General features: G+C 46.8%; 1 protein-coding gene across 1 annotated transcript in view; it reads right to left on the reverse strand.

Annotated features, from left to right (window-relative positions):
* The window catches only part of CBL (Cbl proto-oncogene), a 100,252-nt gene extending 72,494 nt beyond the window's left edge, over positions 1–27,758 (reverse strand). The window contains exon 1 of the mRNA XM_068240970.1: positions 27,478–27,758. Coding sequence (XP_068097071.1) covers positions 27,478–27,618 — 141 coding nt within the window. The 5' untranslated portion in view covers positions 27,619–27,758. The remainder of the gene's footprint in view (positions 1–27,477) is intronic.
* Positions 27,759–27,897: the final 139 nt, after the last annotated feature.

Consider the following 27,897-nt stretch of genomic DNA (forward strand, 5'->3'; position numbering starts at 1 on the left):
GCAGGTGCAGAATGTTCCTGGCTGTGGGAGCGGCATGCGGCCGGACAGCGCTGACTGGCTGAATTACCAGGACTCATAGCAGAAGATCCGGGTGGTGGAAGACAGTGAGGGACTGATTAGCCTGAAGGGGGCTGGAGGAAACCCCAGGTATGTATAAAACTTTACTTTTCATCCGTCTCAGTTTCCCTTTAATTTGTAGTCACCAAACCAAATTTTAATAACATATCAAATTATTTGATTTCATCAGCAAAGGGAGTGCATACATTTGCATAAATCAGCATCAATGCAGAATTATTTCCATCTCGTTGACCATCTCTATTAGTGACACGGCTACACATCAGGCTTTATTCTTACAGCATAGATGTTATTTAGTGTATAAAAGAGATTCCTGTGTACACTTTATATACAGTCACAATCAGATATGTATATCTGACTTTAAAAATACGGGGACTGCTTTATTGAAGCAGCACAAGTAACTAATTTTGATTGGTTTATTTCATTTTTGTAGACTAAGCACAGCTATTACTGTATATATACTGTATATATACATTATTTTTAATGACGTTTATCTGAGAAATAGAACATTTTATCATATTTTCTATTTTAATTACAGTTACAAATTCATTAGGAGTCGGAGTCGGTGCATTTTTCCCCGACTCCGACTCCAGGCACCCAAAATTGCCCGACTCCACGACTCCGACTCCACGACTCCGACTCCACAGCCCTGCCTTGTACAGTATATTTTTTTCCTCAAATAACATATGAATGACCATTTTATAAAGGAACTAGTTTCTTCTGCATGATACCGTATTTTTCGGACTATAAGACGCACCCATGTTTAGAGGACAAAAATCAGGGAAAAAAAATAATATAAACCTGGATGCCTCCATGGTTCAGGGCGTCTTGTAGACCTTTTTCTCCCCAAGCTGTATAACCAGCTACAATAACTTAGCTTCAGTACCCAGCTACACTAACCCCTGCTGCCCCCACCAGCTAGACTACCCTACACTAAACCCTGATGCACCACCAATAACCCGTATGCTACACTTCACTACGTTACACTAGTGCCTGATACCCCCATAAGTTCCTATGCTACACTACACACTACACTAGCCTACTCCTGCTGCCCCTCCAGTAACACTAAAGTACATTAAACTAACCCCCTGCTTCCCCACCAGCTACAATACCTAAACACTACAACTTCAAAGTGGATGATCTCACCTATCCAGGTGTCCATCCACGTGCTTCTGTACTGTATTCTCCAGCAGCTTTGATCATCCTGACGCAGAGGGGCAGCAGCAACAGTGTGATCTGACATCCTACCATCCAGCAAATTAAGGACCATTCCTGTGTGGCTGCAGCGGCTGTCATCCCATCATCCATCCCCCGATCTTCCTGCACTTGCAGTGGAGCAGATGAGGGACTATTCCTGTGTGGCTGCAGCGGCTGTCATCCCATCATCCATCCCCCGATCTTCCTGCACTTGCGGTGGAGCAGAGGAGGGACTATTCCTGTGTGGCTGCAGCGGCTTTCATCCCATCATCCATCCCCCGATCTTCCAGCGTGGCTGCAGCGGCTGTCACTGATCCTTATGTGTTGCGGTAGTGGGTCAGAAGAGGGTCGATCACTGGCAAGCTGCAGGGGCTGTCCTCTTAACTTGCGGTGGCAGCGGCGGTGGGGCAGATAACGGGAGATCCCAGCGGTAGTTCTGACTACCGAAGTGTCTGAACTTCCTTGTTTACTGGCGCCCAGTGATGACGTGCGACGCACACGCGGCTGAGTCATAAGGGGGAAGGAAGTTCAGACACTTCGGTAGTCAGAACTACCGCTGGGAACTCCAGTTATCTGCTCCACCGCCGCTGCCACCGCAAGTTAAGAGGACAGCCCCTGCAGCTTGCCAGTGATCGACCCTCTTCTGACCCACTACCGCAACACATAAGGATCAGCGACAGCCGCTGCAGCCACGCTGGAAGATCGGGGGATGGATGATGGGATGTCGGATTGCGCTGCTGCTGCCCCGCCATGCCAGGATCATTAAACTAGCTGGAGACATTGAGCACTGAGCGCGCAGATAGGTAACCACTTCTGCTGCGCTATCTGCATTTGCTACACAGCGGCACATTCGGACTATAAGACGCACTGACTTTTCCCCCCTACTTTTGGGGAAGAAAAAGTGCGTCTTATAGTCCGAAAAATACGGTAAGTACCGTAATTTCTTTCAGGGCACAGTAGCACGTGTGAAACTTGTGAACTATACATAGCAAGAGCATGAATCAAAATATTTCATCCTGTTCTGCTATATTCCCACAAACTGCAACCATGCGCAAGCAGTCAAGCAGCGTTATAAGCCAAGCACCTTCCATGAGAAAAGATGGGATGCTGCCAATTCTGGCTTCCAATGCAAATATAGTGCAAGTTGCATGCAGCTTGTTCTGAGCTGAAGAACCAGAGTAACGGCTGGAATCCACTAAGGCGATTTTGGCAGCGTTTTGGGATCGTGGACCGGCGATTCCCAAAAATGCTTTGCCAATGAAATTAGTGCAATTGCAATTAGGGATAATCACAATTGCAGGGCATGCAGCATTTGTTTGCGCTCAATGCAAAGTATATAAGCGCTGCACAAATAGCTTATCAAAGCAATTATGCAGAGTTTTGGATGGCTGATCAATAGCGCTTTATATTAAAGGGCAACCGTCGCAAAACTCTTAAAATGTAAAACACATACTAATAAGTCTGTTTCTTCCTGAGTAAAATGAGCCATAAATTACTTCTCTCCTATGTTGCTGGCATTTACAGCAGGTAGTAGAAATCTGACATTACCAACAGGTTTTGGGTTAGTCCATCTCTCCATAGGGGATTCTCAGCATGGCCTTTATTCTTTATAAAGACACTCCCTGAAAAATTCATACAAAGATGCTGACCAGCCTCCCTGCTCACCGTGCACTTTTTTGGCAGTTGGACAGAGCAACTGCCATTCACTATGTGCATTTTCAAAATAAAGAAATCCCTGTAAACCCCCCATGAGGAGATGGGGGTAGTCCAAAATCTGTTGGTTCTGCCTACTTCCTACTATCTACTGTAAGTGACAGCAAAATAGGAGAAAAGTAATTTATGGCTCTTTTTACTCTGGAAGAAACATACTTAATTGTATATGTTTACATACATTTCAAATTTTAAGATTTTCGTGACAGAGGTCCTTTAACCAGCTGCCGCCCGTGTCACGCCAGTAGGCGTGGCCGCGGCGGCAGCCCCAGGACCGCCTAACGCCGATTGGCGGAAGGTCCTGTCAAACAGAAATGCGGGCGATCGCGCGCGCATGCGCGCGCACATCGCCCGGCATGACTTGCAGCCCCCCTGTGTCATCAGCCCGCCGACCAATTAGCAGCGCCGGCGGGCTGCGATCTTTCAAATAGCCCTATCCCAAGTGTATAATACACGTTGTTATGTAAACAACGTGTATTATACTGGCTGCCTCCTCCTCTCCTGGTCACAGCGCGCCCGGACCACCAGGAGAGAGGACGGCAGCCCTGCTCAGTAAGCCACACACGTTTCCCCGCTCGATCCCCCACCCGATCGCCGCTGATCACCCCCACTACCCCCCTCACTGGCCCTGCCAAGGCGTCTGACTGAGGTCTGAGTGTCATCTGGTCGCCTGTCACAGCTCTGATCGAGGTCTGTGTGACATGTGAGTGGCATGTGAGTGACATCATTGCCTGTGCATAGTTTTTTGACTTCTGATTGATTGATTGATTGCGTTGTGATTATTGATCATCTGTGATTGCCCTGTGTTTTCAATTGCTGTATACATTGGTTGGCATCTGACAGCGGCACTGTGATTGATATCTGGTCGCCTGTCACAGCTCTGATCGAGGTCTGAGTGAGATCTATTGTCTGTGCACTGATTTTTGACATCTGATTGATTGATTGATTGATTGATTGGTATTTGATCATCTGTGATTGCCTGAGATTTCAATTGTTGTTTACATTGGTTGGCATCTGACAGCGGCGCTGTGATTGATATCTGGTCGCCTGTCACAGCTCTGATCGAGGTCTGAGTGACATCTATTGTCTGTGCACTGATTTTTGACGATTGATTGATTGATTAGTGATTGGTATTTGATCATCTGATTGCCTGAGATTTCAATTGCCGTTTACATTGGTTGGCATCTGACAGTGGCACTGTGATTGATATCTGGTCGCCTGTCACAGCTCTGATCGAGGTCTGAGTGAGATCTGAGTGACATCTATTGTCTGTGTACTGATTTTTGACATCTGATTGATTGATTAGTGATTGGTTTTTGGTCATCTGTGATTTCCCTGTGATTCCAATTGCTGTTTACATTTGTTGGAATCTGACAGCGGCACTGTGATTGATATCTGGTCGCCTGTCACAGCTCTGATCGAGGTCTGAGTGACATCTATTGCCTGTGCACTGTTTTTTTGGCCAGTGAGTTAGCTAGGCCCCTTTTGTTAGGTAGTTAGCGCCCAGCCCACTACACCGCAATCACTATAAGTCGCTGATTAGCGTCATCACTGTCGCTAATCTGCATTGGTACTATATAGTATCTGTAAGTGATCAGTACTGATCACAGTCAGATCTATATAAGTACGTTAGGGTCACCTTAGAGTAGGCTCCACTAAAAACGCAGTGTTTGCCCGATCAGGCCTGATCGTTCTGCCGCACTTGCGTTCAGCCCTCCCCACCAAGTAAAAGAAATTTTTGTTTTCTGATCACTGCAAAAAAACACAATAGCTGCGACGCTATAAAGATCAGTTTTGATTTTTTTTTTTTTAAATCAAAACTGAGCGATCGCAGCTCTTTACTTAACAAATACTCCCATTTGCTAGACAGGTGCATTTTTTCCTGGGTGGTCTCAGAGGAATACCCCCTAAATTTAGCAGCCCAAAATGGCAAAAAAGATGTATTCCCTGCAAGAGGCCTACAATATTATGGCCGAGTCGGGTGAGAGTGATTGGGACTTCTCATCCGATGAATCCGGCTCAGAATATGAACCTGTAGAGGACAGTGACTCTCTGACCGATAGTTCTGATGACGAGGTTGTGGTCCCTGCTAGCGCCAGGCGTTCCCGACCCCATGTCAGTGGACCACAGGTTGCGCAGGATCAACCTCAAGGCCAGCAGAGTGGTGCTAGCGCTGATCCAGATTTTGATGGTGAGGCATGCACCAACAGCGCAGCACATCCTGGACTTGAAACCAGTACTGCCGTAGACCCTGGTGAAGTGGCGAGCACCAGCATGGCAGTTGAAACTGGTTCGGTGGTACGTGCAGTAAGACCCCAGTCGCAGCCACCAGAAACACGGGCCCGTAGTACTCCTAGGCTCCCAGAGGTGCTGGCAAACCCTCATTGGAAGTTCCCTAATTCCGCCGCACCCGTAGTGCCCCCTTTCACCGCCCAGTCTGGAGTCCAGGTGGAGACAGATCATCTAGGATCGGCCCTAGACGCTTTTCATCTGATCTTCACCGAGGATCTCTACGACTTAGTCGTGGCAGAGACCAACCGTAAGGCCACACAATTTATCACCGCCAATCCGAACAGCTCCCATGCCCAGCCTTTTCGGTGGAAACAGGTCACAGTTTTCGAATTTAAAATCTTTTTGGGCCTTCTCCTTAACATGGGTCTAACTAAAAAAAATGTATTGCGGTCCTATTGGTCTACGCACCCAATACATCACATGCCCATGTACTCTGCTGCCATGTCCAGGTCACGTTTTGAGGACATCCTGCGCTTCCTGCACTTTAATGATGATACAACCTGTCATGAAAGAGGCCACGATGACTATGACCGGCTCCACAAATTTCGGCCCCTCATAGACCACCTGTCATCCAAATTTGCAGATGCTTACACCCCTGAACAGAACATCTGTATAGACGAGTCCCTCGTACATTTTACCGGGCGCCTTGGCATTAAGCAGTACATCCCAACCAAGCGCGCCCGGTATGGGGTCAAGCTGTATAAGCTCTGTGAAAGGGCCACAGGCTATACATATCGCTTTAGGGTCTATGAGGGCAAAGACACAAAATTGGAGCCGGTCGGATGCCCTGACTACCTGGGGTGCAGTGGCAAGATTGTGTGGGACTTGGTGTCACCCTTATTCCACAAGGGGTACCATCTCTATGTGGACAACTACTACACAAGTGTGGCCCTCTATCAGCATTTGAAGATACTCGGAATTCCTTGCTGTGGCACCGTGCGGCCTAGTCGCCGGGGCTTCCCCCAATATCTCACTGCTACCCGACTTGCACGGGGGGAGAGGGCTGCCTTGTGTAATGACGACCTTCTTGCAGTGAAATGGAAGGACAAGAGGGACGTTTACCTTCTGTCGACCATTCACGGAGACACGACAGTCCAAATTCAGCGAGCAACTGAGGTTGTTGAGAAACCCCTCGCCGTCCACGACTATAATTTAAACATGGGAGGGGTGGACTTCAATGACCAGATGTTGGCTCCCTATTTAGTTTCCCGAAGGACCAGCCGCTGGTATAAGAAAGTGGCTATTTACTTGATTCAATTGGCAATGTACAACAGCTTTGTTCTCTACAGTAAGGCTGGGAGAACAGGATCCTTCCTTAAATTTCAGGAAGAGATCATTTCGGAACTCCTGTATCCAGGAGGGGCCGTGGCCAATCCCCCTGATGTAGTTAGCCGGCTACATGAAAGACACTATGCTTATGTCTTTCCGAGTACCCCAGGTCAACGCACCCCAAGAAAACATTGTCGTGTCTGTAAGAGGAATGGAATGAGGCGTGACACCACTTTTTATTGTCCCTACTGTCCTGACCAGCCTGCCCTATGCATAGGGGAGTGTTTTGAAAAGTTCCACGAACAGATTCGCTATTGGAGTAGGGAACGTGAGACACAGTAGTAGTCTCTCAAGGCTCTTTCACACTGGAGCGATGTGTTGCAGCATATTGCCTAGCGAAAGTCCCACTTTGCGGTCCCCCCTTACGCCGGAAGTGGTTGACTTAAAGCTAGTGCATACCTACGCTACTGCGCGGCTCCTGTGTGTGAAACCAGACATCTGCTTTTGAGAGACCCAAATACATTGGAGTGATGGTTGCAGCATATTGCCTAGCGAAAGTCACACTTTGCGGTCCCCCCTTACGCCGGAAGTGGTTGACTTAAAGCTAGTGCATACCTACGCTACTGCGCGACTCTTGTGTGTGAAACCAGACATCTGCTTTTGAGAGACCCAAATACACAGGGCTGCCAGAAACCTCTCCTTTCACTTGGGACAAAGTGCATAGTGTACTTCGCTACATCTCTGTGCGCTTTGCACACTGTCCCATGGGGAAGGAGAAGTTTGTCCTCGGAAGGTAAGTTAAAAACAAACAAAAAAAAAAAACAGGTAAGCAAAAGTTCCAAATGTTATTGTTTGGTTAAAAAGGTTTAATAAAGTTTACGAATGTTAATGTTAATGAATTTCTTGCATTGCTGCTTGCTTGTTTTTTTTTTGTATGTTTTTTTCTCTCTCTTTTTCCATCCTTTACCCTTCCAGGTGGACCGAGCGAACGACTGATCGACCAACCAGCTGCAGCACTGATGGTGCATCCTGACAGAAGCATTGCGCGTCTGTCAGATTACACACAAGTCGGTGCATGCAGCGCTGCAGGACGAGATTTCTCCTCCGCAGTAAGATACGTTTGTCAAGGCATATGAGCTGAGGGGTGGTGTTGGAGCTCCTATGCTTTGGCAAGCACTTTGTATCAAAACTGGCAAAGGTTTTTTTCATCCACATCGATCGATGTGAATGGATTAATCTGGTTTGCCAGGGCATAGGAGCAAAGTGGGTTTGGCAAATTTTGTGGGCGGTGCTCCTATGTCCTGGCAAACGCCATGCCCCCCCTTTTTTCACATATTTCGGCAGATATTTTTTCATCCACATTGATCAATGCGAATGTGAGAATCTTTGCCGTTCATTTTTCCTTTTATGGAGAAAAAAGTGCATCACCCGTATGCCCAATATAAGGAGTATAGCAGAAACTCCTAATACTGGCCATACATGTAATGATTGTGGAGACGCTAAAATGCCAGGACAGACCCCCACAAGTGACCCCATTTTAGAAAGAAGACACCCCAAGGTATTCGCTGAGGGGCATGGTGAGTTCATAGAAGATTTTATTTTTTGTCATAAATTAGCAGAAATGGATTTTTTTATTTTTTTTCCCACAAAGTGTCATTTTCCGCTAACTTATGACAAAAAATAAAATTTTATATGAACTCAGTATGCCCCTCGTGGAATACCTTGGGGTCTCTTCTTTCCAAAATGGGGTCATTTCTGGGGTGTTTTACTGTCCTGGAATTGTTTGGTGGGGGCCTAAATTGTGAGCACCCTTGTAAAGCCTAAAGGTGCTCATTGGACTTTGGGCAAGTTTGCGCAGCTAGCCTGCAAAAAAGTGTCACATATGTGGTATTGCCATTCTCATGAGTAGTAGTATAATGTGTTTTGGGGTGTCTTTCCACACATACCCATGCTGGGTGGGAGAAATATCTCTGTAAATGACAATTTAGTGTAAAAAAATGGGAAAAATTGTCATTTACAGAGATATTTCTCACACACAGGATTGGTTATGTGTGAAATACACCCCAAAACACATTATACTATTATTCCTGAGTACAGCGATACCACACGTGTGACACTTTTTTGCAGCCTAGCTGTGCAAAGGGGCCCAAAGTCCAATGAGTACCTTTAGAATTTCACAGGTCAATTTTAATTATTTGGTTTCCAGACTACTCCTCACAATTTAGGGCCCCTAAAATGCCAAGGCAGTATAGGAACCCCACAAGTGACCCCATTTTGGAAAGAAGACACCCCAAGTTATTCCATGAGGGGTATGGTGAGTTCATAGAAGATTTTATTTTTTGTCACAAGTTAGTGGAAAATGACACTTTGCGAGAAAAAAAACTAAAAAATCCATTTCCACTAACTTGTGTCAAAAAATAAAATAATCTATGAACTCATCATACCCCTCATGGAATACCTTGGGGTGTCTTCTTTCCAAAATGGGATCACTTGTGGGGTTCCTATACTTCCCTGGCATTTTAGGGGCCCAAAACCGTGAGGTGTAGTCTGGAAAACAAATGAGTAAAATTGACCTGTGAAACTCATTAGACTGTGGGCCCCTTTGCACAGCTAGGCTGCAAGAAGGTGTCACACATGTGGTATCCCCGTACTCAGGAGAAGTAGTATAATGTGTTTTGGGGTGTCTTTTCACACATACCCATGCTGGGTGGGAGAAATATCTCTGTAAATGACAACTTTTTCCATTTTTTTACACACAATTGTCCATTTACAGATATATTTCTCCCACCCAGCACGGGTATGTGTAAAAATACACCGCAAAACACATTATACTACTTCTCCTGAGTATGGCGATACCACATGTGTGGCACTTTTTTGCACCCTAACTGCGCTAAGGGGCCCAAAGTCCAATGAGTACCTTTAGGATTTCACAGGTCATTTTGAGAAATTTGGTTTCAAGACTACTCCTCACGGTTTAGGGCCCCTAAAATGCCAGGACAGTATAGGAACCCCACAAATTACCCCATTTTAGGCAGAAGACACCCCAAGGTATTCAGTTAGGAGTATGGTGAGTTCATAGAAGATTTTATTTTTTTGTCACAAGTTAGCGGAAATTGATTTTTATTGTTTTTTTCACAAAGTGTCATTTTCCTCTAACTAGTGACAAAAAATAAAATCTTCTATGAACTCACCATACTCCTAACTGAATACCTTGGGGTGTCTTCTTTCTAAAATGTGGTCATTTGTGGGATTCCTATACTGTCCTGGCATTTTAGGGGCCCTAAACCGTGAGGAGTAGTCATGAAACGAAATTTCTCAAAATGACCTGTGAAATCATAAAGGTACTCATTGGACTTTGGGCCCCTTAGCGCAGTTAGGGTGCAAAAAAGTGCCACACATGTGGTATCGCCATACTCAGGAGAAGTAGTATAATGTGTTTTGCGGTGTATTTTTACATATACCCATGCTGGGTGGGAGAAATATCTTTGTAAATGGACAGTTGTGTGTAAAAAAAATCTAAAAAAATCTCATTTACAGAGATATTTCTCCCACCCAGCATGGGTATGTGTAAAAATACACCCCAAAACACATTATACTATTTCTCCTGAGTACGGCGATACCACATGTGTGACACTTTTTTGCAGCCTAGGTGCGCTAAGGGGCCCAAAGTCCAATGAGCACCTTTAGGCTTTACAGGGGTGCTTACAATTTAGCACCCCCAAAATGCCAGGACAGTAAACACACCCCACAAATGACCCCATTTTGGAAAGTAGACATCCCAAAGTATTCCGAGAGGGGCATGGTGAGTCTGTGGCAGATTTCATTTTTTTTTGTCACAAGTTGGCAGAAATGGAAACTTTTTATTATTATTTTTTTTGTCACAAAGTGTCATTTTCCGCTAACTTGTGACAAAAAATAAAATCTTCTATGAACTCACCATGCCTCTCAGTGAATACTATGGGATGTCTTCTTTCCAAAATGGGGTCATTTGGGGGGTATTTATACTATCCTGGAATTCTAGCCCCTCATGAAACATGACAGGTGGTCAGAAAAATCAGAGATGCTGGAAAATGGGAAAATTCACTTTTTGCACCATAGTTTGTAAACGCTATAACTTTTACCCAAACCAATCAATATACACTGAATGGGTTTTTTTTAATCAAAAACATGTTTGTCCACATTTTTCGCGCTGCATGTATACAGAAATTTTACTTTATTTGAAAAATGTCAGCACAGAAAGTTAAAAAAATCATTTTTTTGACAAAATTCATGTCTTTTTTGATGAATATAATAAAAAGTACAAATCGCAGCAGCAATTAAATTGCACCAAAAGAAAGCTGTATTAGTGACAAGAAAAGGAGGTAAAATTTGTTTGGGTGGCAAGTTGTATAACCGAGCAATAAACAGTTATAACTGCAGTGGTCTGAATTGTAAAAAATGGCCTGGTCTTTAGGGGGGTTTAGCACTGCAGTCTTCAAGTGGTTAAACTAAAATTAAATACTCGCCAGGTGTCCAGATTTCCTTCTTCCGTCCACAGTCCCGCCCCCTAAAGGAAGAAGTCCCAGAGAAGCACCTATGACCTCTTTCTTTAGGAGGTGGGGCTATGGACAAAAGGAGGATGCCTGGTAAATATAATAGTCGCAAAATATAATAAAAAAAAAAATATTTGCAAATCAAAAATGCTGTACAGCTTACAGCGTTGGAAAATCACGATCGCAAACACTGTGTCGATTTTAAACTACCTAACGACCGCGCCAATGGGCGTGACCACGGCGGGAGCCCCAGAACTGCCTAACGCCGATTGGCGTCAAGTCATGGAGCTGCACTTTACCAGGGAGCGCACGCCCGCATGCGCGTTTACGGCTAACAGACTGTTTAGAGCCGAAAGGGAAAATAATTCCCCTTTGTTTACATTTGAACAGCCCTGCGATCTCCTGCAGCGCTGTACGAGGGACACTGGGCTGATGCCTATGAGAGGCGGGGATGAGTGCCGATCCCCATCAGGGAGGAAGGAGGGAGAAAAGCCTCCTTTTCTCCCCCCCCCCAAAAAAAAAAAAAAAAAAAAAAAAAAATTTCAGCAGTGATTAAAGACCTCCGGCAGAGTGTCCTATTAACCTCCTGGGCGTTACGGACGAGCTCAGCTCATCCAGTAACGCCGCACACTGCTCAGGCCCTGGTGGGCCAATTTGCACAATGTTTTTTTTCAAACACGCAGCTAGCACTTTGCTAGCTGTGTGTTTGTTGCGATCGCTGCCGCGAAAGAGGCCCCCAACCCCCCCCCCCCCCCACAGATCCCTTGCGCAGCCTGGCCAATCACCGCCAGGCTGCGCTATGGGGTGGATCAGGACTCCCCCTGACGTCACGAAGTCGATGACGTCATCGCGATAGTCGCCATGGCGATGGGGAAAGTCCATACAGGAAATCACGTTCAGAACGGGATTTCCTGTTGGGTATTTACGCCGGTGGCGATCGGGGGGATGGGTGGGAAAGCATGTAGCTAGCGCTAGGCTAGCTACAGGTAGTAAAAAAAAACTTCAAAAAACCCTCCCGCGGCCGTGAGCCGCAATAAATCAGAACGCCAGGGATGTTAAAGGGGTTCTGTAGGGGGGAGGGGGCTGAGGATAAAAGACGCCACTTACCTGGGGCTTCTATCTGCCCCATGTAGCAGTAATGTCCCACGCCGTTCTCCTCCAATCCGCCGTTTCCCGCCGCCGGCACTGGGCAATTATTCGGCTGACAAAGACGAGTAATGTGCGCTGCCACTCACGTCATTGGAAGCTTACTGCACAGGCACAGTACGAAGTTTTCTTGTACTGCGCCTGCGCAGTAAGCTTCCGATGACGCGTGCGGGAGAGAGCAGGCACACGGCAGCGCAGCCACAGTTGGATGGCATGCCACACTAGACCGGGGCATGCCGGATCAGAGGAGGATGGCGTGGGACATTACTGCTACAGGAGGCTGAAGAAGCCCCAGGTAAGTGTGTTTTTATCCTTAGCTCCCCCCCACAGAACCCCTTTAAGCACAACAAAAGGATGTAATATTAATTTGTGTGGTGAGTTGTAGGGCTGTGCAGCAAACTGACCAAGCTGCACAGCCCTGTATTGAGAAAAATAGCCTGGTCACTAGGGGCGTGTAAGCCTGCGTTCCTAAAGTGGTTAAAGCGCTGCAGCGATTCCTTGTGGGTTCCAGGCCTGACTTTGCAAACGTTAACATAAAAATGCTAAAAACTGTCAACTAATGGGTGGCACGAAGTTCACAACTCTTACCTGACACACATCACACCAGAGGTGAAATAATGTGGCGGGGTCCCAAACCAGGAGCCCAATTGAAAATTTTAGGAGTCAGGTTCATTAACAGACAGAAATTTAAAAGACCACTATCACTCCATATACCTCTTGCTTCAGGTTCCTTGAGGCAGGGAACACACTACATGCGTTTCTGCGCGTTTTGCCGCACTAGTCAAAACGCACAAATTACCATACTGCCGCATATAATGTTAAATAATAGGAGGCTAGAAAACGTAATATTTATTGCGTGTAGGATAGCGTTTTTAATGTGCGTTTTGAAATCGCTATCCTTTCTGCTTTTTTCCGGAGATATTTGTACGGTATGCAGGCGATTCCTCTACAGCACAGAATCGCCTGCGGGTAACATGTGCGGCTATTCAAATTAGGGTTTGTGACGTGTTTCCCCTTCCTCTCTCCGTTGGCGGCAAAGAAAAGAAGCGCCATTGAGTGTGCTGGACTGGTTTGTCCATACCATACATATCATTGTGTGGTAGAAAAGGTCACACAGTGGTAGTGAAGATGTTCCCTAGCATTCCCCGCCAGATACCCCGATCTTCCCTAGCATTCCCCGCCAGATACTCCTACTCCTCCGGTTCCCACCTGCCGACAAAACCCCTGCTCTTTGCACGCCAAATCCTCCTGCTCTTCTCCACCGCACGCCAAATGGACTGCTTTGCCTTGTGGGTGAGTGGCATACATTTTTTTTTTATGTAGGAGCTGATCGGCGGGCGGGGAGCGGTGGAGAAGAGCAGGAGGATTTGGCGTGCAAAGAGCAGGGGTTTTGTTGGCAGATGGGAACCGGAGGAGTAGGAGTATCTGGCGGGGAATGCTAGGGAAGATCGGGGTATCTGGCGGGGAATGCTAGGGAACATCTTCACTACCACTGTGTGACCTTTTCTACCACACAATGAAAACACTTCCACGGGAAATGATGTCAGAAAAGCATCCCTGTCATGAATGAGGGAAAAAAAAAAAAAAAAAAAAAAAAACGGAAAAACGCGAAAACGGCAAAACGCGGAAACGCAAACGCGGAAACGCAAACGCGGAAACGCAAACGCGTACATATCAAAACGCGTACGACAAGTGTGTTCCCTGCCTTAAGTATTTTAGTGAGCTGGGCTGCACAAGCATACCTGTCTGTGGAATGTCATGTGGAATGGAGCATAATATGCACTGCAATGGCTTCCAGGCAGGAAGTGGTTAGTGGGGTCGATGAGTCACATTGATGTCTACAGAAAAATAAGGCAACCCCACAGATGTGTAATCTCTTTTTTAGCAATCCTAGAGCCTGTGTAAGGATAGCTCTCAAAATTTGACTTCCTGGGTAGTCAAATAAGCAGTAACACAGTGACAGAAACAGCTGAGAGTTTGGGGGGAAAATACGTGCACCAAGCAGTGTTCTCCTACCAGGACTTCCAGCACTGAGTTTACTGGTGGTGTTACAGAGCAGTCTTTCACCTTGTAAAAGCTGAGCCCATATTATCCAGTGCACTACCCTGCTGTAGGGCAATATGTGTACAGAGGAAGCACAGGTCTAACCAACAGGTGCAGTCTTCAGTCCGAAGCATGCACCCAGGAGAGGATGTCAGGATGTGCTGTGACCCTCAGTATCCCTGCACAGGAAACTCCAGTATGTCGATAGCAATAGAGTCAGCACCATCCAGTATTCTTATGCTCTTTATTGGTAAAATAGCATGATGTATGCTGTCAGCAGCGACAGCCCTGCTGTTTCGGTCCACAGACCTTTTTCAAGCTGCTCAGAATGTGCATCACACTACAAATTAAAATCAATGAGTTTAAATAGGTACATTGCCATATTCCAACCAATCACAAACAGGCACCTCCAAGCCAATCAGAATGCAGAGGCCTTCGCACGGACCTGCGTCAGCTGCCCAGGATTTCACGGATACCCTCAAGGATAAGATGGAAGGGTATAGAAAAGGGGTTGAAGAAACTAAGAGATCTAAATACCATCGGGACCTTTCAGACTATACGAGTGGCTATGTGTATGTTTGGCAAAAGGAGGGCTTCACTCTGAAGGGAAGGGGTAGGAAATTCCTCAGACGGCAAGGAAAGAAGCCACAGCAACCGAGAGGGGAAGGCTCATCCTCATCTGATTTTTTAACATCTTCCAGGGACACCTCCCCGGCCCCTATGCAAGACACAGAAGGAGAGGAGGTCGGAGATACCACGAGAAAAAGAGGAGGCAAGCCCGACAAAGCGGTGTCCGGCAAGATGAATCTAAGGCAGCGGACACAACAGAAACACAATTAGTGGTAAATTTATCTCAACATGTGCTGACGCAGGACGAGACTCGAGTATTGAACCATGGTTTAGGTTTCTGCCCCACTTTTGGTCCTGATTTTTTTTAAGTTAGATCTGGACTTATGTCGCTTCTACAGGAATATTAAATTGAAACAATACTTTGCCTCCATGCCTATATGGCCAGTATCCAGAGAAGTAAAGGAGGAGCAAGAACTTGCCTTGAGACCTCTGGGATTGAGGAATAAAAGCAAATTTAATCCACCTAGTCATCCTATGATTGATGCGTTTATATCAAAGGTGAATATGGAGTTACAAAAGCTGGAACAGGAACATGGCAGGAGGAACTTTCATGTAACACCAAATTTAACATCTGGAGAAAGGGAAGCACTAAAGTCTCTACAGGACAATAAAATGATAACCATACGACCTGCAGATAAAGGGGGAGCGGTAGTTGTGCTGGACACCTCATACTATCGAAGTGAAATACTTAAACAACTTGCTAATGAGGAAATATATAGGAGAGTGGAAATAGATCCTCTCTTTAGGATTCAGAAGAGGATTGAAGATTTAGTGGGGGAAGCTTTAAAGAAAGACATTATTGATCAGGAGTGTGCTAAGTTCCTGATTAAACCTCACCCAAGGACTCCTATATTATATACCCTCCCGAAGATTCACAAAAGCTTAGTGTCGCCACCTGGCAGACCGATAGTGTCGATTCTGTGTTGATTCTGTTTTTGTCCCGCTAGCACAATTTGTAGATAGGCTGTTACAGCCCTTGGTTCAGTCAGTAGACTCTTACCTGCGAGATACGCACATGTTTATTGAGAAATTAAACCTTTTACCTGCATTGACATCAGAATCGTTGTTGGTAACGCTGGATGTTGAGAGCCTCTACACCTCCATCCCACATGATGGAGGTGTAGAGGCTGTTGAATGGTATCTAATGATGTATTCGGAGTTGTCTAGTCCTCAGAGAAAATTTGTGATAACTTTGTTACAGATTATACTTCGAGATAACTACTTCCTTTTTGAGGGACAGTTCTATATACAGCAGAGAGGCACCGCGATGGGGTCGAACGTGGCTCCATCCTACGCAAATCTATTCATGGGCCAATATGAAGAGGCATTTGTTTATAGTAATGGATTGTTTTGTCAGCATGCTAAATGCTGGCTTAGATTTATTGATGATATCTTTTGCGTGTGGATGGGGCCCCGTTCGACCCTTGATGCGTTTTTAGATGATTTACATCTTAAGTGTCCCTGTATTAACCACCCTGGCGTTCTATTAAGATCGCCAAGGCAGCTGCATGAGGGTTTTTTTTAAATAAAAAAAAAAATATTTCATGCAGCCAACTGAAAGTTGGCTGCATGAAAGCCCACTAGATGGCGCTCCGGAGGCGTTCTTCTGATCGCCTCCGGCGCCCAGAATAAACAAGGAAGGCCGCAATGAGCGGCCTTCCTTGTTTTGCTTAGATCGTCGCCATAGCGACGAGCGGAGTGACGTCATGGACGTCAGCCGACGTCCTGACGTCTGCCGCCTCCGATCCAGCCCTTAGCGCTGGCCGGAACTATTTGTTCCGGCTGCGCAGGGCTCAGGCGGCTGGGGGGACCCTCTTTCGCCGCTGCTCGCGGCGGATCGCCGCAGAGCGGCGGCGATCGGGCAGCACACGCGGCTGGCAAAGTGCCGGCTGCGTGTGCTGCTCTTTATTTCATGTAAATCGGCCCAGCAGGGCCTGAGCGGCACCCTCTGGCGGTAATGGACGAGCTGAGCTCGTCCATATCGCTAAGGTGGTTAAATTGACTGCGCATGTGGCAACTGATCAGATTGCGTTTCTGGATACATTGGTGTACAGGTCTGGTGATTGTTTACTCACGGACCTGTACACCAAGCCAACCGATCGCAATTCCATCTTGGAGTATGGAAGTTTCCATCCCCAGCATGTAAAGGATAATATTCCTAGTGGGCAGCTAACAAGAGTGGAGCGGTTAGTGGCTGATCCAGAGAGGCGCAGAGTTAGGATTGAACAAATGCAGATGAAATTTGCTAAAAGAGGTTATCCAGAAGAGGTATGCAGTAAGAGGAGGGGACGGGGTGGAAGTAATGTAAGTGGGTTGAGATTACCTTTTGTTACAACTTATAATAGCCTTAGTCAACAGATAGGGACAGCTATTAGGAAGCACTGGAAGATTTTACAAGAATCGTTTCCTCATGTGGAAGAGTTCAGGTATCCGCCCCTTATGTCATTCCGACGCCCGCCCTCTATTAGGGATAAGGTGGTTCATACCTGTATTCAACCGGAGGAGAATACCAATAGACGGGGTACATACCCCTGTTTAAATTGCCACATGTGCAGTCATGTGCTAAAAGGAGATTGCTTTACACATCCACTGAGTGGCCGCACGTTTCGCATTAATGGTTGTTACAACTGCGAATCAAGATTTGTGGTATACCTGATTAAGTGCCCTTGTGGGTTAGGGTACGTCGGAATGACGACCCAACCACTAAAGGATAGGATCTCGTCACATAAAACGGCGATTAGAGGTGGATGTGAGGAGCAGGCAGTCTCCTTACATTTTAAGAATTGTGGACACACTGTAGCGCAGTTAAGGGTGCAGGTGATAGATCAGGCCCCTTTAACACCAAGGAGGGGAGATCGTTTGAAGCTGTTGCTCACAAAGGAGGCGGGTTGGATTAGAAAACTGGGGACTATGGGGAGAGGTGGTCTGAACAAGGAATATGACTTATTGCCATGCATACTATAACTGCATAGATTGGAGTGTCTGTGTTCTCTTCGTGGTGGGGTATGGTTGTTTAATATTGTGTTTATTTTAACAGGCACTTTTTTGCCAGGGGATACAGAAGGCCGTTTAACAGCCCAATAGGCAGGACCGACCCAGATGTTCCTGATGGAGTGGTGAGTCTCTGTGCACTACGGCACCATAAGTATGTTTTCCCTTTTTCTCCTCTATTTTTGTGAGGCAGCGGATGTTTATATGCAGCGCCGTGCTACGGCTGGGTTGCCGTGGAGACGCGTGCATACGTTGCCATGGGGACGAGGAGGTGTATTGCCCCTACACGCCCCCTGGAGGTGGGAGCATGTGACTTTGTCACATGTAAACTGACGTCATTGGACGTCCGTATGCGGAAGTGCTTGATGTGGACGGAGAGGAGCCGCTCGATCCTGAACTGTGGGAATTCGGTGTGACAACACTCCAGTAAGTTCAGCGATGTTTCTATATGCATTTCTCATCTGGAGATGTTTTATTGTAAGCAGAGATGTTGATCGCTTGTAATGAATATTTACCCTCCCCGTGTTATTATTGGGAGGATGTGCGTTGATATAGGTGGAGTTATTTTCGTCATGTGGGTGGAATAGTAATGGAATAATTTGCATGTTAGGGACCTCAGTTTCCTATCAGGTCCGTGCGAAGGCCTCTGCATTCTGATTGGCTTGGAGGTGCCTGTTTGTGATTGGTTGGAATATGGCAATGTACCTATTTAAACTCATTGATTTTAATTTGTAGTGTGATGCACATTCTGAGCAGCTTGAAAAAGGTCTGTGGACCGAAACAGCAGGGCTGTCGCTGCTGACAGCATACATCATGCTATTTTACCAATAAAGAGCATAAGAATACTGGATGGTGCTGACTCTATTGTTAACCAACAGGTGCAAGCTTGCGTTCCTTAGAGCATGCACCGGCCGGAGCTTTTGAGGTAATCCACGAGAGCCTAAAGCATGGCTGCCACCCTGCACACAGGTCATGGGTCTTGTGCATGCTCCCACCGACTTTCCACTATAGCCAGATATAGAATATCGCAGGGGCCAAAAAACAGGTTCACTATAACCGAAGTTATATAAAAAAACAGGTTTACTATACCAGGGGTTACTCCCATATACTTATAATGGCGCTTGGCCTGGACCTGGACATTTAAAAGTTTACTATACCCCAAGTTCCACTATAATCAGAGTTTACTATAACAAGATTATACTGTTCAAGTAAAGTAACCGGAAGGTAACGTATGAAAGGACAATGAGATAAGCCACAGACAGCAGGAAGAGCATACATTCACACCTGATAGATCAGTTTTAGGTGGATGCTGCTGGAGATGGCCAGAATGACTATTATTATTTTTTTCCATTTAAAATGGTGGAAGTGGTCTCTGAGACTCTGCAACCACTGCAGTCTAGAGTGGTCATTACTGTGTAAGTTTACTTCCTCCATTTAGTCATTTTAAGCTATGAACAAGTTTACAGGAAGAAACACCCCTTGCTTAACTTATTAGTGGTATCAGTGAGGATGGAAACAGGAACTTGGGGAGGTGATATGGCTGGTAAAGTCCACAGGATGGATGACAGCTCAACCTCATGTACAGGCATAATGATATTATTCTTCACATCTTACTGACCAGTTTATTTGTTAAAAGCTCACAAAAAAAAAAAAAAAAAAAAAAAGAATCACCCACCCTTCTAGATATTAAGCGCCAACAAATAATGCAAAATGCAAGTCTTTCAGGACCACGCAGCTCTGGCTCTCAGGGCTCTTTCCCACTAAGACGTTGCGTTAGATGCAACGTTAAGGTCGTATAACGTGCCCCTAACGCAACGCATGTGAGCTTTGAAGTTGAACGTTATATAGAGCAGTGTTATGCGTCTCTTGATGCGTACTATCGGATGAAAACGGCGCATGCGGCAAGACTGTGGAGACCACATGATCGGAACACTTCGCATCACGTAGTACCGCCAGCCAGTAAGCGGCCGCTCCAGGAAGTAAACACTGCAGTGCAGTGAATATTAACCTCCCTGGCGGTGTATTAGGAACCGCCAGGGGGCAGCGCAACACTATTTTTTTTTTTTTAATATCATGTAGCGAGCCCAGGGCTCGCTACATGATAGCCGCTGTACAGCGGCATCCCCCCGCCTGCTTCGATCGCCTCCGGCGATCTTTGATCAGGAAATCCTGAAGGGCTTTCCCCGTCACCATGGCGACGGGGCGGGATGACGTCATGACGTCTAAGGGAGTCCCGATCCACCCCTCAGCGCTGCCTGGCACTGATTGGCCAGGCAGCGCACGGAGTCTGGGGGGGGGGGGCGGCGCGGCGAGGAGAACAGCGGCGATCGGAATGCACACACAGCTAGCAAAGTGCTAGCTGCGAGTTGCAAAAAAAAAAAAGTAAATCGGCCCAGCAGGGCCTGAGAAATCCTGCTGCGCGGCATAGCCCGAGCTCAGCTCGGGCTTACCGCCAGGGAGGTTAATTAGCCATCTGGCTAAGCATAATAGCTGACTCTCCCCTCCTCCTCTCCTGCACTTAAAAATACAAAAAAAAACAACAAAACATTAATGAGCATGTGCAAACAGTCTAACACGGCTAAAAGCGCATATAACGCACACCAAGCTGCACTTTCATTGAATGTACAGCGTTACACTGTAACGCAACGTGGGCACTGTGAACAGCCCATTGATTTTTCATTACTGTGAGTTGGGCTGCGTTACAGGCTGCTCTAACGTGCGCCTGTAACGTCCCACTGTGAAAGCAGCCTTAAAAGACAACTGAAGCAAGAGGGATATGGAGGTGGCCATATTTATTCCCTTTTAGGGAATATCAGTTGAGTGGCTACTTTGATGTGTGTACACACATTAAAGTAAACCTGAAGGGAAAAAAGGTCCCAATTTGGGTACTTACCTTTGAAGAGGAAACCTTCTGGATCCTCCAGAGGCTTTGCCAGTCACCCTCTGACATTCCAGTGCTGAGACTCTCAAGCTCATCAACAAACTCAACCCACACTGCTCAGGTACAGACATCTCGCACCTGTGCACTAACACGTAGCCAAACGGCTTGGCTTTGTCAACCGAGCCCCGAGAGGCGTCTCCATGCTACTGCGCAGTGCGGGCATGCACTATGAAACTTGTGGGGAAGCCCAGCGCTGGAACAGAAGGCTCCAGGGGAAGCATCTGTAGGATCCAGAAGCTTCCCTCTCCCAAGGTAAGTATCTAAATGTTTGACTTTAAGATCTCTCTGATTTACTTTAAAAGGAAATCTAAAGAGAAAAAAAATCAGCTTGACTTACCTGGGGCTTCTTGCAGCCCCTGAAGTCATCCTATGCCCGTGCTGTCCTCCCAAGACCTTCCAGCCAGTAGCGATGACCCCCTCAAAGCTGGCCAGCCACGTGCCTCCTCACCGCATCCCTGGGCATGGCAGTGTTCTGCAAAGTATAGGAAAATCACTACTGCGCATGACGACCCTGGCAACGAGAGTGTGATTAGGGTACATGCGGCTCAGGCCGTGCATGAGCAGTAGCCGCCGACCGGCAAGCTTTGTGGGCGTCGTCGCTTCTCGCTTGAGGGTCTCAGAAGGATGGCACAGGCACAGGATGACTCTAGGGGGCTACAAGAAGCCTCAGGTAACAAACTGATTTTTTTTTCTGCTTTAATCACTTTAAGTCAATGATTGCAGATGCATGGGAAGCTAATGTCTGAGAAATAGAATAATAGGTTTTATTCACCAAGTACAGGGTATTGTACAAGGAATTATTTTTAGCACAGGAAGCACAGCAGAAATTCAGGACAGAAAAAAAACAAAAAAACAAAAACACACATGGGTACACAACACGGGGATGGGATATGAACGTATTGCAGTTTACATTACACAAGTGGATTGCTTATTTACATTTTATAGTGGGGATTGCCAATTTGGGTTGTTGTGGTGGTGGGGGGCTGAGTTGAGGGCTAGAACAGCCGGGGAAAATAAAGAGTTCCTGTGTCTGGAGGTGCTGGTAGAGACGGTCCTGAAGTTGTGACCCGATGGGGATAGGTTGAGGTTGCGGCTCCAGGGTGGGAGGGATCATTTGTAATCCGATTGCTCTAGGTTTCACTCTGGAGAAGTACAGGAGGTCCCTAGCAGAAGCGCCCGCGAATCATACAAAGATAGAGCAGCACAGAAATGACTCAATGGTGGAGGAGTAGAAGCAAGTCAGAAGGGCGCAAGACATGCCAAACTTTTTCAGCTGGGGTGGGAAGAAAAGTATCGAGAGGAATGAATAAGTTGAGCTGCAATATTTGGTGTGGTCTTGTTATTGGTCTAACTCAGCCTTTCTCAACCTTTGTACCCTGGAGGAACACTGCAAATTAGATCTCAAGGAACCCCTGCAAACAATTTTTTATCTTGAGGAACCCCTGCATTTATTTTGCAGGAGGCATGGTCTTTAACCTTCCTGGCGGTAACGTTCGGGGTAAGCCGCGCAGCTGGGCCGATTTGCGCAATTTTTTTTTGCTGGACGCATACCGATCGCCGCCGCCCCGCGCTCGATCGCCGCTATCCGTCGCGCCGTTCCGGCCCCCCCTCCAGACCCCATGCGCTGCCTGGCCAATCAGTGCCAGGCAGCGCTGAGGGGTGGGCCGGGACTCCCAATGACGTCACGACGTCACTGACGTCATCCCGCCCCGTCGCCATGGCGACGGGGAAGCCCTCTAGGAAATCCCGTTCTTTGAACGGGATTTCCTGATCGGAGATCGCCGAAGGCGATCAAAGCGGGCGGGGGATGCCGCTGAGCAGCGGCTACATGATATAAAAAAAAAACAAAAAACTGCTGCGCTGCCTCCTGGCGGAATTTATACCGCCAGGAGGGTTAAAAGTAAGAGGCTGTTTATTTCTCTACCCCCAATTACAGTACCACTCATTTAGTCCAATTTAGTACTTATGTTTACAGTACCTCCTATTATAATGTGCTCTATCATACTTCCCCCCACGATGGGGGAAACTGCCAAGGAACCCCTGCAGAGTACTCAAGGAACCCTGGGGTTCCAGGGAACCCTTGTTGAGAAAGCCTGGTCTAACTGTTGCCTCCCAGGTCCCCTGCTCCCAAATTACACAGCAACATTTCAGTAACGTTAGAAGAACACTCCCTGATAGTGCGAAAACTACAGCTATTCATTCAAAAAGAGGTAGTAGCAGTCAGAAAAGCAACCTCAACTTCCATTAAAACATATAATGTATCTGAAGTGCAGTTTCAGGCCAAATTATTTCAGTTTGTAAAGGTTTAAGTAATGGTGAAAACCTCGAACATTTCCCTGGCAGTCTATTCTTGCCAGGGTCATTGTAACTCCTTTAAAGTAAACCTGAGATTATTAAATATATATAAAAACAAATTATACATACCTGGGGATTCCTCCAGTACCCTTCAAAGCTGATCGGTACCTTGCGTACTGCGCATGCCCCCGTCACCAAGAGCGTTTTGTGCCTGCGCAGGCGCAGAATGCTCCCAGCCACAGGAGTGTGTGCGTGGCCAGATTGCACCAGCACAGAGGACGTCTAGGAGATGGAGGAGGACGGCAGGTGACCAATTAGCCTGAAAGGGGCTGGAGGAAGCCCCAGGTATGTACATTTTTTTTTATATTTGTTCACTTCAGGTGCACTTTAAAGAGAATCGGAGGTGGGTTTGATAAATCATATTAGGACACAGAGGCACGGTCTGTATACAATGACCAGCCTCTGTGTCCTTCCATTCCATTCCTGTGTCCATCTGATTTAAAAATATACACCTCAGGTTCTCTATAAAGTGGACCTGAACTCTTGCACAGGACAAAAGGAAAACAGAGAGATGCATGCCGTATGTATTTAGAGTTTACCCTATCTAATCCCCCCTCATCTGTGACTAATCACAGTGTAATATGATCTCTCAGCTGTGTCAGCTGGCTGCCACAGCAGAGCAGCTAATTTGTTAACACAGGATGTTAACCCTAGGTCGGCTTCCAGGAAAGCAGGAAGTAGACACTGCAGATTTATTGAAGGATTAGTATCAGCTGTAACAAAAATGTTTTTCTTTAAGGGCTTATTCACAGCGGGATGTGTTGTATTGCAACATTAACGTCACAACGCAGCATTACAACGAAAGGCAAAAAAAGATGGTGACACATTAATGCAGCATTACCGTTGCATACAGTAGGTATAGTAAAGCATAGAGGCAATGAAAAGTATGCTTTCCCGTACCTGGTAACGTGTGCATTTAGAGATAATGCACTGCAAGCAGTGAGTTACCATAACGCTACACGTTACTATGTGACGCTAACGTTGCACTGTGAACGTTCAATAGGATTAGCATTGCAGTGCGGTAAGCTGCGTTATAAGACTTTATAACATAGCTCCGCACAGTCCCACTGTGAATGTAGCCTAAAGGTTATTATGCTGTTGCTTATCTTTTAGAGCAGAGAGAAAGTTCTGAGTTCAGGCGTGCTTTGAAGGCCTCGTTCCCACCATACGCGCTGCGTTATCGTACTGCTGCATGCATTTTTCGGGAAACGCAGCGCTGACCCATTCACTATAGTGAATAGGATCAGCAGCACATAGCGGCACAGATGGCGTGTGATCATAAGCGTTGCCTTCCGATCGCACGGCCATCTGCGCAAAGTGATGTGAATGAGGCCTAAAGGATACCTCAGTGGTAAATACATTATTAAAAAGGACACCTAATGGGTGTATGGGGAGTTGTGCAGATGCTTACCATGCCTCCTGTGTCCTGGCGTCTCCCTCTGTTCTCTAGTAGTGATGCCCATAATCTTCTTCCTGGTCGGTGCTCTCCGACCTGGACATACTATGCTGTGCATGCGCAGTATGAAGGGCTGTGGAGTCGGAGTCAAAGCAATTTTGGGCACCTGGAGTCTGAGTCGTTTTCATAAACTGAGGAGTCTGAGTCGGATGATTTTTGTACAAAATCCACAACCCTGGTAGGTATTAGACTAAGGAGTCCGATTCCAGGAGTTGGAGCTGGAGCCATTTTGGGTACCCTGAGTCGGAGTCTGTAGTTTCATAAACTTAGGAGTTGGAGTCGAAAGATTTTTGTACCGACTCCACAGCCCTGGCAGTATGTCCTCTTGGGAGCCTTGCGAGCGCGCTCCCCAGCAACACCATATGACGTCAGCACGTTCAGGTGGTCACAAGGCACCCAAGCAGACATGCAGCGCATCGTGCTATGTCCAAGTTGGAGGGCACCTACCACGCTGATCAGGAAGAAGATTACGGGCATCACTACCAGAGAACGTCGGGACACAGGAGGTGCGGTAAGCATCCACACAACTCCCCATACACACATTAGGTGTCCTTTTTAAAATTCATTTACCGCTAAGGTGTCCTTTAAAGTATAAGAGGCAGAGAATCAGCAGGACAGCCAGGCAATGTGCATTATTTAAAAGGAAATAAACATGACACCCGCCTTCTTCATCCGGCCATCAGCTTCTGCCAGCTTTTGTAATTCCCATGCTGAAAGATGCAAGTACAGAGCTATACTTGCATCCAGGGACAGCATCTCCCAGCATGAATTGCATGCGGGAATTACAAATGCCAGCGGAAGGGTGAAGATGGCAGTGCAGTAAAAGCCGGGGACCAGAAGAGCAGCATCCCGTACGTAAGAAATGTTTTTTTCCCCAATGGCACACACCACTTACGATCCTCCCTTATAGGAAGATTTGTTTTTTAAAAAGAAAAAAAAAAAAAAAAAAAAAAAAACACTGCTCAGTTTGCAGACACATTCATTTATGAGATAATAACTCTAATAAGGCTCAGTAACAATTCTCAGAGATGCATTTCCCAATTCTTAGTGGAACATTTCCTCTTATTAGTGTAATGTCTCTGAGTTTGGATGTCAAAATAAAATGTCCTAAGGATGCAGACAGCTGTAAAAACCAACATAAGTGTACAAACGTGACAATTTGGGCACAGGACAATCTGGAGATGGCACAATTACAGGGCACTTAAGATACAGAAGCCAGATTTGCAGTGGTCAAAGATCATTAGAGACAAGTGTGTGTGATTGTCTCATGCAAAAAAAAAAAAAAAACCCAGTCTTTGCATCTCTTGCTAAGCAAGAAATTACGCATTGTTTTACTGTCACAACTCGCTTGCCGCTACCCTTCTTCCCTTCCAGGATATAGAGCTATGTAACAGTCTGTAAAGCAATCAATCAGAACGACAAATACTGTCCATCTGAATATACCAGTCTATAATGAGTCCAGGCAGGGGTGGTCAGTAAGGTTATTGGCGCTAGTCTACTTTAGGGGACCCAGCAGGAAACCTCATAGGGAACAACAGTTCTCCAATCACAGCACAATCCTACAGCACAAAGCGTTGTGATTGGCTAAATAGTATGGGAGTAGTTTACTACAACCTATCAGAAACCTAGCAGTTTGAGCGGGTGATGTCCACCCAATCACGTTAGCTTAATTTCCCTAGGAGGTTTCCTGCTGGGTCCCCTAAAGTAGACTAACGGCAAGTTTTTTTCACAGGCAGCTTAACTGTTCATTTGACAGGCAGTTCAGCCTCCCCGCTGCCAACCACAAGTCCCATTCAGATGCAATTACATGCAGCCGAATGGCGTGCATAATTGTTTGGCACGCGGTGATGTTACCTGGTTGGGAAAAAGGCATGTTACATCTGAGGACGCCAACAGTCATGCTCAGATGCATCATGGGGAAGTTGACAGAGGCAGCAAATTTACTACCTTCAGCTGCCGGTGGAAAAGTGGTCTAGGAGCAGGACCAGGAGGTAGTGGGAACCATTCACAGGACTATCTGGGTCAGCACAAAGTTTAGGTCAGATAGTATTTGACTTCCTCTAACATTGACCCTAGACTACCGTGGGCATATGACTATCGTGTGGACATATGACTATGGTAGGGATTAGATCAGGGACATAACTACAAATCATGTGGCCCCCAGCAAAACTTTGATGTCGTCCCTTAATGTTCACAACCCTTCCTTTGGCTCTTCTTGGTGACCCTCACAACATGGTGACCCACCTTACAAGGCTCATAAAATAAGTGTGGCCATCGGGATCTTCACCACCCATGAAATGTGTAGCTACAAAAACACCTGATCTGGAGTATCAAAAAAAGGCAAAGTTAGTAGTTGGTGCCCCCCACATCTTGTGCCCCTCAACAGTCACAGCAGCTGCTCCCCTCTAGTTACACCACTGGATTACTTTTTGAGCCCCTCTGAAGGACAGTTAGTGACAATACTACATACACTGCAAAGCACGGAAGATTAGGTCAGTCCTGTATAAATACTATATAATAATAATAATCAGTGATAAGGATGTGACAAGCGACTGCTAGCAGAATTTAAAGGGCAAGCCAAAGCAGTGGGAGGAGGGAGTGCTGGTAAGTTCATCCTGCCTGTGCTCTGATCTGTAGAGGTTAGTGGGGCTGATCAGTGGGCTATGAATGGGCTGCATCTGGCCAGGTGATGACACACAGCTAGTCACGTCCTGTCTGCACTACAGTCCGGGCTTCAGGCTGTCTGAGACGTCACGGCACCCAGCAGCCACAAGTTCCCATTATCAGTAACGGGATAAATCTGTCACACATCTGACCAAGCGCAGAGCGCTGCAGCCCACCTTATCCATCAGCTTCCAGCATTTCTCCACCGTCTTCCGGTCCACTGCCCCGGGCTGCGCTGCTGGGTGGTGGTGGTGCGGCTGGAAAGCGTCCTTCACCAGCCCGATCAGCCCGCCGCCTTTCCGGAGATTGGTTGCCATGCTGGACGAGAGGATAGGAAATGGAGAACTACAGCTACCGGAGAGCGCCGCGGCCCCCGGCCCTCCCGATGTACGCCGGGTAGATAGGAGGAGAGGAGTCTCTCCCGTGGCCGCGCACCACACCGCTTCCGTCACTTCCGCTTTGGATGACATGTGAGCGCGCGGAAGGCTCGTCCAACGCGAAATCCGCACAGCGGCTCCGCCCAAGGCGTGGCTGCTATGAGTGGGCGTGTTTACCGGCGAGCTAGGATAAAAACACGAATGTGCAGCGCGGAGCGT

This window comes from Hyperolius riggenbachi, chromosome 6 (assembly GCF_040937935.1).
Source record: "Hyperolius riggenbachi isolate aHypRig1 chromosome 6, aHypRig1.pri, whole genome shotgun sequence".
NCBI lineage: Eukaryota > Metazoa > Chordata > Amphibia > Anura > Hyperoliidae > Hyperolius > Hyperolius riggenbachi.